Source organism: Lepidochelys kempii, chromosome 1 (genome assembly GCF_965140285.1).
Source record: "Lepidochelys kempii isolate rLepKem1 chromosome 1, rLepKem1.hap1, whole genome shotgun sequence".
Lineage (NCBI taxonomy): Eukaryota > Metazoa > Chordata > Testudines > Cheloniidae > Lepidochelys > Lepidochelys kempii.
In genome coordinates, this window is record NC_136380.1 from 251,357,759 (window position 1) to 251,374,998 (window position 17,240).

Here is a 17,240-nt window from a genome sequence, read left to right on the forward strand (position 1 = left end):
AAAACCACATGCGGCTCCTTGTATAGGCACCAACTCCAGGGCTAGAGCTACAAGCACCAACTTTCCAATGTGCTGGGGGGTGCTCACTGCTCAACCCCTGGCTCTGCCACAGGCCCTGCCCCCACTCCACCCCTTCCCACCCCCTCCCCTGAGCCTGCCATGCCCTCACCCACTCACCCCAGCCTCCTGCATGCCACAAAACAGCTGATCAGGAGGTGTGGGGAGGCGCTGATCAGGGGGCCTGCCGGTGGGCAGGAGGCACTGGGAGCTGGGGGCGGGGGATGATGGGAGGCTGCTGACGTATTACTGTGGCTCTCTGGCAATGTACATTGGTAAATTCTGGCTCCTTCTCCGGCTCAGGTTGGCCACCCCCTGTACTAAATAATAAGAATTTTCCTGGTTCCAGTGTCACTCTTTTTACTGGTGACATCAAATAAGAGAGTACTCTTGCACAAATTTAGTTCCTTTTAGGGTCCTACTAGGTGTTACAGCTAATAAGGACGTTATATTTTAGAAAGCCTGACAGGATCTTCAAGTTAACGGTTCTAAAACAATGACTATGTTAAATATCTAAAAACCCATGAAAGAAAGAAGAAAATGAGATTATCTTGTTTCTAGAGCTCAAGTGTCAGCAGCATTCTTTGCAAAAAACACATTTTTGGATTAACACTTAGGAAAAAAGATATCTGTAAAGCGGTATTTCTATAGTTTTCAAACTGATTCAAAACCAGAATAATCAATTTAACAATGATTTTACAAAGGTATTTGAAAATCTACCTGAACCTATTTAATATTTCTTCCTTATTTAATACTTTATTTAACATCTCACTTCCTTAAATGTGGTTTCTAAAGGAAACACACAGGACCCAATTTAGGAAGGTACTTAAACACCTGCCTACCATATGAGCCCTCGCTTTGACTTCAATATGATTATTCCTGTGCTCAAATGTCTTGCTGAATCAGGGCCTTAGAGCCTGATCCAAAGCTCACAAGACAATTCAAAGACTTCCAGTAACTTACTGGGCTTTGAAACAGGCCCTAAAAAAGGGCCCCTTGAGACACTAGGTAATAAAACGTTAAATGTATTAATACTTTGCTAAGGGTGAATAAGGAAAAAAGCTGACATCAAAATATTTTAAATGTAAACAATATTTTTAAAATGTGATTTATTTATAGATAATTTTTCAATTTTACTAATAATTTACTTGCTCTGTTCCAAAGGCACTCACAAAGACGGTCTATCTCAGTATATTGAAATAGTATCTATCCTAGGTCTGTGAGGACATTTGTACAGATGCAAGGGTTCACCCACACAGAGCTCCTTGCTGGACTGAGGCCTTAATAGCCTATTATACAGTCATTTTTTAGCTTTATACTAGCAAATGTTACATTAATATTCATGGTCAAATTGTTTGACGTCTCATATCTGAAGATTTATTTTTTGCCTCAAGTGACTCCTTGCTGACAAAGTTATGGACGACAGCCAAAAAACCCCTCAGCTAGAAGGTTATGACATGCATTTTACTACTTATGGACCAAATGCTAGAGACCATCTTTTTTGTTACAGTAAAAGTAATCCTCAACAGGTGATATTCACTAATTTTACTGCTGAAGAAAGTGATGCAATTAAGAGGATCGAAAGCTTTAAATGTAGCAAAGTTTTGAAAGTCCTTTCTCTCTGGACTTTAATATTGTTTCACATGCTAATTTCAGCATAAAATTTTCCTTTGATTTTAAGATCTATTGTATTTGAAACAGGTCACTTCAAAAGTAAATGTTTTTTAAATAAGATGACAAGATATGACCTTTGGGGCAAAAATGATATGAGTAAGCTATCAGCTGCTGGCAGATATTATAGTGGTAGCATATTTCTGATATCCTAATTTATGAAGTGGCGATCATCATATGGCTCAGAACAATCGTATTGCTTGTAACAACCATATTGAACAGAAAATTCCAGAAAGTAATTTAAGATTTTATTTCTCTCAAATCATGTAATGAATCTATATGCTTCATCATCTGAATATGATCTCAATGAAGTTTTCCCCTCTCCCAATTATTTTATCTAAGTATATTACAGTTACGTAAAAATTCTGAAAAGTGAGCAAAAAGATAAAATATATTGTCAAGAACTTATTTATCATTTGATTTCTACTCTCTGCTCTTTAACCTCATAGAAGATTAGAAATATTTGACTTCACTAGTTTTGTCCTTTCCAATTTATGAAATATTGGGGTAATATTTTCCTCCTACACCCAGTTTTTTTCAGCTCTGCTTCCTTTCCTTCTTTTTGATATCACTGTCACAGACATTGACACAGATCTGGAAATAAATTTTGTCAGTTAATTTATGCTCTGTCTGCTGGCTGGCTATTGGAGCAATAAAACAAAATAATATGAACCTAGTTTTCAAAAGTGTTTGCTTAAACTGCAGAAATGAATGGACATCCGTGCACTGACATGCCATCTGTATATGGAAATTCATGATTTGCACATGTAACTTAGCCAAAAGTTTTGAAAAACTGGCCCTGTAGTTATTTTTCTTTAATCATTTCTTGTACTCAAGTACTTTAAAAAAAAAATACAGTGCAGAATACTAAAACAATTTTAAGGTAGATCAAATTTTGGACTTAATCTACTTTTTAGTGAGTGTCTTTTTGAAATAAAAAGTTTTAAAAATATAAAACTTTATTTCATCCTGGCTTTCCTGTAATTTCATTTGTGGAAGTATTCTACCATCCTTGACACTTCTGCCAAAATAGAAGACTTTGACAACTGAAAGTAGGGCAGATACAAACTGCTCATTTTATATGCTGTGTGTTTACTTTAGTATGTCACAGCATATTAAATACATCTGAGATCTTCTAGTATGAAATTCTAAAAAGAAAAATATAAATGCTCATATTTTAAAATGTTTAAAAATTAGATTCTATTTGGTTTAACAATCGGCATATGCCCTGGATAATATGAAAACAAATTAGAGTTACCTTTGAATATTTCTAATGACAAGCAAAGTCTACCGGAATAATAGGTGCGAGTAATTTACTAAATTGGATGTATTTTCTTTTCCTCTAGAGCAAAAACAGAATAAACCAAAATAACTTCATTGTTTATCACAAGACTTTAGTTACTTTTAAAACAAACTGAATATCTTACAGCACACAATGTATTGTATACTTCATGCTCCAATTATAAAATAATTAGTGAAGTGATTTTAGAAGACTACTGTTAATAACTATGATTGCAAGTACTCTGTCAAAAATATCTGCTTGAAAAAAGTGTCTCAGTATTGTCTCCCCCTTAAAAATCTTGCTATCCTGACACTGGTCTGAAAGTATGACAGGATTGCCCGTGCTTGTCCAAATTTTAAAACATTAATGCTTCATATGAGAATATAATTACCAAATTCAGAAATGAAACATTGCTCTAATACAATGCAACATTAAAACAATATATTACTCATTCATATGGTGAGGCACTTTTGCTCGTATATTTACAACGCTTGTAAAATAATAACATCCTAGTCACTTTTACTTGACTGTAGCTCTCTCTTTGTAATTAGGCCTACAAACAATACCACAGTATTCCTGGCAGTTTGATGAATTAGGTGATAAATAAAATCTTTAAAATAATAGTAGTTTGATTCTTGATGATATCATTAGGATATGTATCATCCAATTCCTCATTAGAGACCACCAATTTGAGGTTGCATTGTTGCTATATTTAAACAATGTAAATGTCATCTAATGTAGACTATATCTAATTGGGAAATTAAGCAATTATCCTCTGTTTTACTTCTAAAACTGGAAAAGCAGCATCAACACAATGTATTGATTAATTCAGCAATTTGCAAAATGCTTTGGAATGCAAGGTCAAGGATATCTTTCTAGTTAATCCTGAACAGTTAAACTTTCCAACATTTTACTTAGTTGGCAAAGTCCACTGCTTTAAATGCAGTTAGGTTTGTTTCAGTAACCCTTTTTATAAAAAGGATAACATATCCGTGAGCTAATGCTTATAGAGTAAAACCAGTTGAGAACTGCCAATGCCCACTCCTTCTAACTTCCCCCCATCTCATAACTTCAGGAGCTTGGGTGTTACATGCAGCGCCATGAAGGCTGTAAATTATGGATATTTGACTTTTTTTCTTCATGTCAAACTAGCTAAATGTTACATCATAAAGACACTTCTCCAGTAACAATTTTAAATGCTTATTACAGCTTGAGGTAGACTGATTTCGAAGCAAAGCTCTTCTACACCTTGATTCGCTCATGACCGACTTCCTTTTGGACCCTCCTCCTCGGAAAAAGCTTTCGTTTAAGTGCAATTAGCTGAAAGGTTAAAAAAATAATTAATATTTAGTTTTCCCAAACATCAAAGGGGAACAGGTCATCAAATTTTCTTCCCACAAACCCCATAAAACCTTGACCATTTCATAGCAATCAAGTATAAAAGACTATACCCTCAATTTTTTCACTACACAAGAGGAAGGGAGCAATTACTCAAACTCTCTTCTATTAGGCTTAGGTGTCTCTATTAGATTTGTCAATGTCTGGGTCAAGAACACTCGAACAATAGTGAGTGATTATTTCCAAGACTTCTAATATACTAAATCTGAAAGTGCATATTTTAACTAGCTTAATAAAATAACTGGGCACAATTAATTACAAGAGGATTACCACAAATCTGTCTGTACTTAAATATAAAATTTAGAGCTTTAGTCCTTTCACTAAATTAATTATACCTTCGAAGCCAAGTTTTTATACAGCAGGAGTTTCCAGTAGCTAAAAAAGCTGCAAACTGGGAGAGTTGGGGAGGGGCAGCACACACAAGAGCTGTAGGTGACTTTTTTTTAATAGGACTAAATAAAAATATAATGGGCAAGTTTTCAAAAATCACACTTTCCTCATCAGATCATGGAAAGAGTGAACAAGATTAACATAGCAGCATAGAACAGATACACAGGAAAAGAAATTGGACAACAGCATGGTTCATTTATTTTTTTCCATCAAATACAAACACTACAATAGAAATAAGGTTTATCAACAGGAAACATAACAGGCAAACATAATTTTCAGTGATAAGTTTGTTATCTAAGGCCCTGATCCTGCAAACAAAAATATGTGATTAGTTCCACTGACTATGTTTGAGTTCAAAGGGACTACCCATGTGCATAAAATAATTCTCATGCCTAAGGGTTTGGCGAACTGGAGACATTTTCTTTTGGGACCTAGTCCAAAGTCCATTGAAGTCAACAGGAGTCTTTCTAATGACTTCTTCAGTGGGCTTTGGATCAGATGCTTTCTGCCCTAAGTTGGATACTGTCTGAACCAGCTGATCAGTATTTAATCAATTTTTCCTAGTGTTATCTTACTTTGCTTTTGATTGATAGAAATATTTACAGGCTAGGATTTTCAAAAGTGACTGGTGATTTTGAGGACCCAAACTGACACACCCTAAATGGACCTGATTTTCAAAAGGTGCTCAGCACCCACCCTTTGAAAGTCAGGATCCTTTAAGGACTCGCAAGTAAGTCACCTGAAAAATGAGACACCCCATAATCACGAATCACTTCTGAAAATTTTGGTCAAGGTGTCTTCCTTCCTTTATTGTTCCAAAACTTCTTTACTACATGTGTTTTATATGCCACGAAACAGTACTTCAGCTATTGCTCAAAACCCCTAAAAAAATTAATTCATTTTATAGAGACGACACTGTATACTACTAAAGTTGTGTATTTGGATGAAATTGTAACTTTTACCTGTTCAGCAAAAAATGAGATGACTGTAAACACAATCAATGTCACTAACACACAATGAGTCCAAAATTTTAGCTTGTCTCTGTATGCTCTCCTGTACAAAAATGGAAACAGAGTTTTATATATTAATGTTTGTACCTTTGCACTGACATATCATAAAGTTCCTAACATTCCATTGAGTAAAAATATCCAGATAAAGAGAAAAAAATATGCACTATTGTGTAACAATTTACCCCTATATAACTTGGTTTAAAAAGCAAAATGGTTATTTGTAAGGTACATCATAAGGTCTGCACATATTTATCATAACAAATCTTTTCAGTTCCAGTGAACTGTTTTAGTAGCATGCTGGAACAGCTCTTGGGCCCACTCCACAGTATATAGTTTCAAATGTAAGGCCACTGTGTTTAAACATGGTTTAAACTCAATTGTAGCTAAAACTGGATTTCTAACAGCATTTCATCATGCTCTAAACCAAGTGTTTTTCAACACTGGGTTCTCAGAATGTGCTAAAGGGTCACATGTGAGGCCTGCGGAGGGGGAAATTCGGGAGAGAGAAGCAATGTGGAAGGCCCTGGGGAGGCAGCTGCAGAGCCTGTCCAGCACTCACCCCTCAGCAGCTGCTCTATACATTGAGTTAGATGCTGATACAACACAATAGCTCACACAGAATGTGGAAGAGAATCTGTAAAATTTACCATTCCTGAAGCTCATGCATATGAAGGAAGCGGTTCCGATATTCTCTTGGCAGCTCAAACTGAGACGGTATGGGAAACATTGATTCATAAAAATCCCGAAGCACTGCCTTCACTGTCTGAGCATCCTTATGATTGTGATCAATGTTGTCATTTAGGCAAACAAATTTTCTAGAAAAACGAAGAGTCAATATTAGGATATTTCTTTTAGTATGATAACAAAGCTATTTGCAAACTGTATTTTTGGTGGACATAGATATACTCGAATACAGGTAACAGCACTCCTTATCTTTGCATTTATCTGATTAATTTTCCAGGTGTTAGGAGTCAAGGCCTTCCTCATCCACTGAGCACGTAGGGTGGCAAGAAGTCCCAATATCTGTTGTACCTAACACATATTACATTTGCATCTGTCCTGTACCATGTGTCTGTGTGCACCACTGCCCTCTAATGGAATTAATAGCAGATGTTTAAGAGTGAGTCATCTCACAGCCCTCTGTTGATTATAAAGATCACAGAGAACAGAAGCCCCAAATTACAACACTAGCAAGATAGTTTCATGGGTCACTTATAATTCATGTTATTTTCTCAATATTATAAATGATAGATTGATTTGCATTGTATTAGGTGCTGCAGCACAATACTAATAGTTAAACCATTTATATTGCATTTTTCAGAGGCTCTCATGTGAAGCAATGGAAGGTAATAGTTTTACTGAGGGCAAAATTTGGCCCGAATAACCTTTACTGGTAATGACGACACATAAGCCAGACAGAACATAACTTGACTTACAGACCCCAGGCTGAGCTTAAAGGTTTGGTAGTCAGAAAAAACTCCCACACTTTTACTGGTAAACTGTGTAGCTCAAAATCTCATCTCTCTCACCAACAGAAGTTGGTCCAGTAAAAGATATTACCTCACACACCTTGTCTCTAGAATGTATATGAAAATCACCAATAAACCAGGATCCCCACAATGCCTCTTGTATAGAGTCCAAATAGAAAGACATTGAGATCTAGGTAGTGCTATTTGTTGTAACTGAAGCAGCATATAGTCTGCCTGACAGCTGTGTATCCTTGGCCACTCTGAGGTGGTGTTTGGCAGCAAAATGTCCTTTCCTACATATGGGCAAGGTTTTGTGCCCTATTTATATTGCAAGACAAGAGAGCCTTACTTTTTCCCCAGAGAAAGAAATCATATCTGGTAACATATGCCTGGTAACTGCTAACCTTTGTGAAGAAATGGGCTCAGTCAGCTGCTGTACAGTATAATGTGTCCTTTCAAATAGCGGAGAAAATAATATTTTGCATGTATTTAGCACCTGGCCTTCCAAAAGATCTAAAAATGGTTCACCAGCTACCTATGTAAAGCTTAACTGTCACCATGCTACTCTCTCTGGGGTGACGGACACAGTCTACCTAGATCTTTATATTCTGCCCATTACCTTAGAATCTGTGTGGCAACCAGGACAACTGGCACACATTGCTCTACACAACAGTGTGCAGAAGAGATATTTTGTCTTAGTAGAATTAAGTAAATCAAATGGATTTTTAATATCCAAAAAGAACAGAAAGCACCTCAGTTTTCAAGGTTTTGTCCAACAGACTGTCGGACAGGAAACAATGGAATTTTATTCATTTTCTTCACAAGATGGAAAGACTAGTTCAATTCTTTCAGGATTTGAAAGGGCAGGTCCAATAGTTCTGGGTATTCCAAAACTGATGCCAAGACCACAAAGCTCTCCCTTGCTTGGAGCACTTAGTAAAAACCTTTTACATGGATCAGTAAATAAGCAAAAAATAATACTCTGAAGTCATCAGATGAAAAGCACTGGATAAGGCTTTACAAAGTTGGGAAAGCATTATCACATTTTACACCTGAGGAAAGAAGGACAAGGAGAAGTTAAGTGAGTTGCCCAAGCTCCCACACTGAATCAGTGGACAAGCTGCGACTACAACTCAATTCTTTTGACTCTGCATATCCTACTCTAATATAGAATGCCGTCTGCAAGATACTCCAGAACTGTAAGAGCAAAGGGGGAACTCTAGGTTAAGATTCAGCATTTCTATTTTCTTTCCACTCCTTGCAGAGTTAACTATAATTGAAGGTACGTCTACACAGCGAGCAGCAACCCGTAACAGGGACTCTCAGAGCGCTGGCTCACAAGACTCATGCTATGGTGCTACAAATAGCTGAGTAGACGTTGCGGCTCCGGCTGGAGTTTGGGCTTTGAAGCCCATCTTCCTCTCTAGGCTTCAGAGTCCAAGCTCCAGCCAGAGCTGGAGCATCTACATAGCTATTTGTATCGCCATAGTGCAAGCCTGAGTCTGTCAACCAGGGCTCAGAGACTCGCTGCCACAGGCTGTGTAGAAATATCCTGAGACGGTAGGTAGGTGGGGCAGAACATTTGACACTGTATACAAAGTAAATCAGCACGCTGATTTGGTAACAAAGGATCTTTCAAAAATGTTTAGACAAATGCCTACATACTGTAATGTTCAATGTTCAAATGTTTCATATATCATTTAAATATTATATGTACAAAACAGATCACAAAGTGGCCAATTCTTTAAAGCCTGTGATATGATGTTTGTGATCTGTAGAATCCTATTCAAGATTAAACTCTCAGCAGCAGCTGCTGAAGTTTTCTGCAAATTTCCATTGGTTTTATAAATATAAAAATTTAGCAGTGGTTAATGAAAAAGTCAGATACACAAGTTATTCTGCATGACCGCATGAAAGTTCTTCACAATTTTCATCATGTTTTTTAGAATATTCAACACTTCTAGTTCATTACAAATATGAAAATTATGTGGCAGAAAAAGTAGGGAGTGAAAATAAGTTGCAGTGCTAGTGACAGAATAGTGTTTATTTATGATTAAGACTGCAACCTGATGTTTAAAAAGTAATTTTTACTCACAATTGCCTTACACCTAATAAATATTAGTAAAAGCACCCTATAAAATGAGATGTTTGAAGCTGTCTCAAGGGAAAATAAAGCAATCTCAAAACATAGAAAACAATTAATGTGTACCTGGGATTTTTTCTTATATCATCTAGCTGGCCAACTACATGAGAAACGTTGGTGCGGATCATTTTGAAAGCAATTTCTTCTTCTCCCATGATTTCAAACCTTAGTATTATTAAAACAATTTTTAGATTAGCATAACAGCATGAGTCAGGCATTATGAACATGACATTCTACAAATTAAATGTCTTATCACTGCACTGCTCTACATCTGATTATCCTTTCCCCCCGCCCAGAGTTGTTTAAAATTTGGTTCATCTCTCAATATATTTACTCAACGAAGCTAACTCACTACAACTGGTGCTCTTACACAAAATCTCTTTTCTGTACATTTTAAAAAAAAATTGTTATTAACCTGTTGGAAAATTAAGACCTGAATTCTCATACTCACATTGGTTAACTAGTGATCTCAAAGGAAGAATGTTAATGAGACTTCCTGTAAACTATGTAAGCCTCTACTATTTACAAAGTATGCTTCATTATGTTTGTATCACATATTCTTAAAACCAATCTCTCTCAGTCCCTCCCCTGCCCCTTCACTCCCCACTCTGAAAGTCTGAAGAGGAAAAAAAAGAAGTATTTTAATTAGAGAGGACTATAATTAGGATTAGGATAAAACTCTAATCTTACGACCAATTCCTGAAAAGATTCACACATCTGTTTAACTTGACAAAGGTGCATAAGTCTTTGCGAGATGTGGGCCTTACAATTAAATGCAATAAATTACAAATATTGACAAAGCAGTAGATGTATGAAGTGTAAAGTCTCGGAAAGAAATCTATAGGCTAAAAGTACCTTTGATGCCATGTTTAACTGTCCCACAAAAGTTGCCATTCCTTTTTTCAAGCTGCCCCATATGTATGGAACATTTTTCTTATTTTGTCAGGCCTGGCCACTACCACCTCCTCATTTAAATCCCTCCTTTTAACAATGTCCACAACACCAAGTAAGCCAATTACAATCACTGTATCTTATATTAAAAATTAATAAAACCACCAAGATGAGCCTTAAACTGAGTAACATAATTTAAGTGAAATCTCTCCACTGTATTATCCCCTGAATGCATCCGATGAAGTGAGCTGTAGCTCACAAAAGCTTATGCTCAAATAAATTTGTTAGTCTCTAAGGTGCCACAAGTACTCCTTTTCTTTTTGCGAATACAGACTAACACGGCTGCTACTCTGAAACCTATAATTAATTATATTGTGCCTCATCTTTCCTTGCCTCATTCCCTCCCTATTGTGTTTGTCACCTCATCTGTTGTGCCGTGTCTAAAATCAGACTGTAAGCTCTTTGGGGCAGTGGCCTGTTTATGATCTCTGCCAAGCATTTAGGGCACTTTGAGATGTCATTAAATAAATAAATGGCCAAGTCCTGGATCAAGCAGCATCTGTGACCCAAAGCCTTCAGCAGTTCTATAATACAGTAGAACCTCAGCATTATGAACACCTCGGGAACGGAGGTTGTTCTTAACTCTGAAATGTTCACACCTCTGAACAAAACGTTATGGTTGTTCTTTCAAAAGTTTACAACTGAAAATTGACTTAATACAGCTGTACTATGCTAAGAAAAATGCTGCTTTTAAGCATCTTAATTTAAATGAAACAAGCACAGAAACAGTTTCCTTACCTTGTCAAATTTTCTTTTTAAACTTTCCCTTTATTTTTTAGTAGTTTAAATTTAACACAGTACTGTATTGTATTTGTTTTTTGTGTGGCTCAGCTGCTGCCTGATTGCATACCTCCAATTCCAAATGAGGTGTGTGGTTGACTGGTCAGTTCATAACTTTTAGATTCTACAGTACTGCTAGATTCTGTAGCCACTTAGGCAATGGGAGACAAGTTTCAGTGGCCTCCCAAACAGCTCTCCCACCTTGGAAGAGGAGTCTGATTGTCGAGCCCATCTGGCATATGTGGCATTGTGGAAATGAGATCATGAGTTCCATCTCGGCTGAAGGGCCACCAAAGAAACTAAACAGGCTGTGCGGCTAGTCATTTTCCCTGGCTATTAGATCTGACAGAGCTCTGAGCTCAAGAGCTTAGACAGATTCCCAGCACACACAGGGCAGGACAACAATGACCCCTCCCTAAACCAACAGAAGAATCCCATTCTCAACACACCTATTTCCTTGCAAGAAATGCACAAGGCAGCTAGGGCTACAGTAGCTTTCCTTTCCCCAGCAGAATGAGGAAATATGAGACTGGGATCCCCTCTCAAGCAGATTAACATATACCACAGGCAAAGCAGAGGAAGATTCCTTCTGCACCTTTTTATGCCAGCAGTCCTTAGTATCAGTCTGTGCTGCATGCAGTTAATTTACATAGCCATCTGGAGCTATTGTACTCCTTACAGTTACATAAACTAGGGTCAGGATTTGGCCCAAGGAAAGGAATTGAGGCGAAATAATAGTGATCATTCTCTGAAATACATGCAATATGAAAAACGTTTAGGCTACCAAAAGTATATTATCACTGAAATTAAAAAATAACATATCCTTTTTGGTGGTGAAACATAAAACATAAGTAGTTATCTCAGCATCGCATTAATAATTCCTAAAAGCCTAGTGCCACAAAAACTGAAATCTAAAAAGCAACCAACATTTGAAGATTGGAGCCTTGGCCACCAGGAAAAGAGTTGAATGCTGTAACAGAAATACCCAAGAAAAATTCTCAGAGATTCTCAGATGCTTTCCTGGAAGTATCTAAATGATACTATTAAATGCATCGGACTCCCCCTCCAGTCATCTCCCCCTCTGCCCACTTCCTTCCCTCTTCTTTTCTTTCCCCCTCCTCTGAAGTTTGCTTCAGTTCTTTATCTTATTCTAATAAATTTTCTTCTTCAATTTCTCTGTACATAAAATAAGGATAAGGCCAAATAAGATTTAAAACTATTTGGATTTGTATAAACAATTTTTGTCTGTTTGTAAACTGTGTAATACAAATATAAATTAGTTATTTTAAACATTCCTTTTACATATAATTAAATGTCTCCAGTATGGTAAAGGTTAGGTAGCAAATGGTTAACACATTATTAGAAGTTTATGTATAATTTGTTATGTTTCATTTGTGTATGTATAAAAATAAAGAAATAAAATTTAATAAAAAGCTAACAGAAAAAAAATAAGTAGTTATTAATTCTGTTTTTATTTCTGTTCAAGTACCACTAATAGGAAGCTTTGGATTAAATTTATTTTAACATGTACAGTGCAGTCTATGATCAATTATGCATTTTCACCTCTCATCTTATTACTATGTGTTTACAAATATTATACAAACAATTATAAAAAATAAAAATAATATAACATACCTATATTTGTTTTTGTCCTTGTATGCCTTACGAATTCTGTCAGTCACAGGTTTACAGTTAGTTACCAGATTTTTAGTCACTGGAGGCTGTAAGAAAATACAACTGGGGTAAACAACATCCTTGCATAACTGCTCTATAAACTATATTATTAAAAGTCTCCTGGAAAGAAATGCATTATAAAAAGAACAGAGTTCTACAATCTCCAGAGAACTATACAAAACTTTGCTCCTAGGATGAAAATGAGAAACAATCAGTTTGGTTAGAAAAAGAAGGGACATTGGTGCATTCTAATATTAGTATTTGTTATACTTTCTTTTTACAAAAAGAAAAGGAGTACTTGTGGCACCTTAGAGACTAACCAATTTATCTGAGCATAAGGTTTCATGAGCTACAGCTCGCTTCATCGGTTGCATCCGATGAAGTGAGCTGTAGCTCACGAAAGCTTATGCTCAAATAAATTGGTTAGTCTCTAAGGTGCCACAAGTACTCCTTTTCTTTTTGCGAATACAGACTAACACGGCTGCTACTCTGAAAACTTTCTATTTAGCTTCTGCATTCCATCTCTAATACAATATTCACTAGTTGAAGCAGGTTGGACAGCTGATTTTGGCATTCCTGATGCAAGCCAGTCAATGCCAACTAGTAAAATTGGTCAGGCAAGCGCTAAAGAACAGCTGATGGGTATTAAGCTTATTATTCCTAGTCTGAACTATGTGGAAACAACAATTCTGGGAACCAAATCTCTATTCCCAAGGGAAGTTTTCTACAGTGCTACATTGATTCCTACAAATTTAGCCCTTGCAACCCAGAAAAGTAAAAATAAATTCTGCCTCTGTGCTAAAAACAAACACTGTTATGTCACTATTTGAAGTGGACTTAGAAATGATAATGTTAGTACTCATGATTAGTGCTTAGATTAGTGACAGTTTATTAGCACTCCAAAGAGATTAAAATAATTTAAAATTGTTCCTAACTATTCAGACTTACTTTTAACTCTATCCCAAGTAAAGTTTATTGCCTCTCCTCAAAGTTTCACTTTACTGACAAACCTAGACTGAACCATTGCATAGTTTTGCAAACTTCACTCAGATGATCACAAAGGTGTGAATACCACAAAAGACAATGAGGTAATCTGGACTGCAACGTGTTGAATATCTGGAGTTTTCCCAAATACACATTTACATTTCATCAGACCAGGTTGATGCGGTTGATCAGTATTCCGATTCTTGCTGAAGAAACAACTGCCAAGAACCAGCTCCTTTAGGACAGCCTGGTCCCCTTGGTACATAAATTCATGTATTTTAAAGGACTGTCATTGGAAGTAATTATTCTGTGCTCCATGATTTTCTCTGCCTAACAAGTTCATTTCTGAGTACAATGTACCACAAAGTATTGGTTTGAACCTATAAAGCCCAATTTAGCAAAGCACTAGAGTACATTTTTCAAAAGCAACCTAATGACTTCATAACCTAATGGCATATCTACACTACAAAACTTCTGCCAGCATCATTATGTCAGTCAAGGGTGTGAAGAGGTGTGATCACTGTCCTACATAGCTGTGCCAAAAAAAGCCTCTAGTATAGATCAGCTTATATGGGCAAACTACAATTTTATTGGCATACGTCATTTAACAAAGGGGTATGGAATAAACACCAGCAAAAGATGAATTCACACTAGAAGCACTTTGCCATTATAGTACACTAGTACACCTAACCAGCAAAGCAAGTAGACATGGCCCAAGTCCCATTTTCAAAAGTGATTTAGGCACTGGAAGCCTAAACCACATTAAAAGTCAATTGGAGTTACTCAAAAGTATCAGAATTATGAGGAAAGCATCTCAAGACTAGGTACACACAGAGCTAATCTCTTCACCAAATTGGAGAAATTCCAGATCAACACTTGCCTAGTGCCATCAAAACCCTCAGATAAATGAGGACAGTGCATATTGCCTCTCTGGTTCAACATGCTGAACTACATTTCACGTTTTGAAAAAAGGACAACCTTATAAATGTCACGTATGTGAAAATTTGCATTCTTTACTTTTGTGGAGAATATTTCTTGACCTTAACAACTAGAAGTGTGGTTTATAACAGTTTTATACCTAACATAAGAAATCTGCATACATGCTATATTTTTTGTGAATTATTCTTAAAATTGCGCAGGGAAAACAATGAATTCAGTAGATACAAGCTCAGGAAATGAGACAAAATGTACATCTTTTAGGCTAAATATTTTCTTACCAGATTGGGATCATAATAAGATTCCTGAGTTGGAGGAATGACATTAATCTGAGTGATGTTGGAAGGAAGTGCTTTAGAGCAATTTATCAGCATTTGCTCCAGACTTGTCAAATCCTGCCAGAAGGAGGAAAGAAATAAATCCATTACATATTTTCTCACTAACATGGTTCTATAATTATACTATATTCCTTCTGTAATCAGAATGTCTAAAAGTACCTTTAAAATATTAGCTACAAAATGTATTGGACTATTTTTGCACAAAATCAAATACAGGCTATACCCCAAATATATACCCCATATAGGCTATTATTCAGCAAGGTATTAAGTACGAGTCTCATTAAAGTCAATGGAGCTGCTCACCTATGTAAGGTCAGGCATATACTTAAATACTTGGCTGAATCAGGGCCACAGAGGCACAACCAAAGCAAAGGAATTGCCCTTTCCATTTGAACATCAATAAAATTGCACTATTGATGATTTCATGTAAATTTCAAAATTTGAAATAACTTATTAAGTTATTTAACAATGGGGAGGAGAGGAGGAAAGAATTGGAGAGAGGGGAAAAAGGTCTTCTCATTAAAGCACTGGCCTGGAACACAGGAGATCTGGCTCTAGCTCTAGCTCTGTCACTGACTTCCTGCATGATCTTTGGGGCAAGTCACTTATCTGCGTTGAGCCTCAGCTCCCTATCTGTACAGTGGAGATAATACACCTTGTCTGTTTGTGTCTTTAGAATGCAAGCCCTTCAGGGCAGAGACTGTCTTTTTTTGTTTGTACAGTGGCCAGCACAATGGGGTCTTAGGGTGCTATCTTCTTATAAATATATACTATTACACTACTTCCTTTCTCTCACCACTCCACCTGCCTTGTCTATTTAGTTGTAAGTTCTTCAGGGCAGGGACTCGCTCCTACTATGCATATGCACTGAGCCTAGGACAATGGGGCCACAATCCTGGTTAGGACCTTTAGGCACTACCATAATATAAACAAATACTAAGTCATTTAACATTTTATTTTATATTATGTTCAAACCAAATGCCTTACTGAACTCAGAAGAAAACAGATTGCTCTTCTACTACAGCTAAAACATTAGTGATAGTTTGCCTGAATGTTATTTAAAAAAAAAAAAAGTAGCACATATTAAAACTTCCATTGTATGTTTAAGATTTAAGAATTGCCTTATGTTGCTGTGTGTGTTTGTTTTCTCTTGCGATAATGATCATATTGAATTTTACAGCTGAAGTAACAACAAAAATGGTTTCTGAAGAAAATGTACCTGCAAACTTAAGGGCAGTTCATGAATTCTTGTAGCCAATGTGCGAATCTCTCTGTCAGACAAAATGCCTGACTGATCTGTATCAACTTCATCAAAAACCTGGGAAATATTCAGTGGCTGAACTGCACTCATGAGGTAATAGAAATATGAAAAAGCAAACTGCATATCTTCCGAGTGTCTCACTTTGTGAAATGAGGTCTTGTCAAATTCCTCAGGAAACCTGCCCAGATACAATACAAATCAATTCACTACTTTGCCACCTTAAAGTGAAACATTCCTTACTGAAGAAAAGTACCTCATCTGAAGTTCAAAAAGTTCTCCAAAGACTACTTATTTTAACACTGTTGTCCTAATGAGGGAATAATTCTCTCTCCCCCCCCCAAAATACAAGTTTAAGGAGCAGTCAGGCTCAACCCACAGACAGGTTTCAGAGTAGCAGCCGTGTTAGTCTGTATTCGCAAAAAGAAAAGGAGTACTTGTGGCACCTTAGAGACTAACCAATTTATTTGAGCATTATTACAGTTCACGAAAGCTTATGCTCAAATAAATTTGTTAGTCTCTAAGGTGCCACAAGTACTCCTTTTCTTTTAACCCATAGACAGTCAATCATCAACACAAAGCTATAAATTCAAGGGAGCAGACACAGAAGATAGAATTACAACAGCTCTGGAGTTTCACCTTATTTCAAACAAAGGCATACTCACATATCTTGTAGTTCTTGCATAACAATGCGGTCAATCATATGAGGCATGTGAGCAGGGACTTTCCGAGATGTAAATCCAAATTTGCTGTTTAGAAGTTTATTTACATATCGGAGGGAATCAGCAAATGTATCTTTCAACTGCCTGCCAATTCGTTTACCATCAGTAAAGTAAGACATTTCCTTAATTAATGCCTCTTCTTCCTAATAAAATGATAGGCATAACCCAGGGTTACAT

General features: G+C 36.6%; 1 protein-coding gene across 5 annotated transcripts in view; it reads right to left on the reverse strand.

The window, feature by feature from the left end:
• Positions 1 to 1,963: 1,963 nt before the first annotated feature.
• Positions 1,964 to 17,240, reverse strand: part of GNPTAB (N-acetylglucosamine-1-phosphate transferase subunits alpha and beta) — a 67,512-nt gene continuing 52,235 nt past the window's right edge. For all 5 annotated transcript variants that reach the window (XM_073323107.2, XM_073323080.2, XM_073323099.2 and 2 more), the window contains 8 exons: positions 17,007 to 17,206; positions 16,303 to 16,522; positions 15,027 to 15,140; positions 12,787 to 12,872; positions 9,487 to 9,585; positions 6,456 to 6,623; positions 5,761 to 5,851; positions 1,964 to 4,330 (listed from right to left, as the gene is read on the reverse strand). In XM_073323107.2, the coding sequence (XP_073179208.2) occupies positions 4,253 to 4,330; positions 5,761 to 5,851; positions 6,456 to 6,623; positions 9,487 to 9,585; positions 12,787 to 12,872; positions 15,027 to 15,140; positions 16,303 to 16,522; positions 17,007 to 17,206 (1,056 nt within the window). In that variant the 3' untranslated portion in view covers positions 1,964 to 4,252. The remainder of the gene's footprint in view (positions 4,331 to 5,760; positions 5,852 to 6,455; positions 6,624 to 9,486; positions 9,586 to 12,786; positions 12,873 to 15,026; positions 15,141 to 16,302; positions 16,523 to 17,006; positions 17,207 to 17,240) is intronic.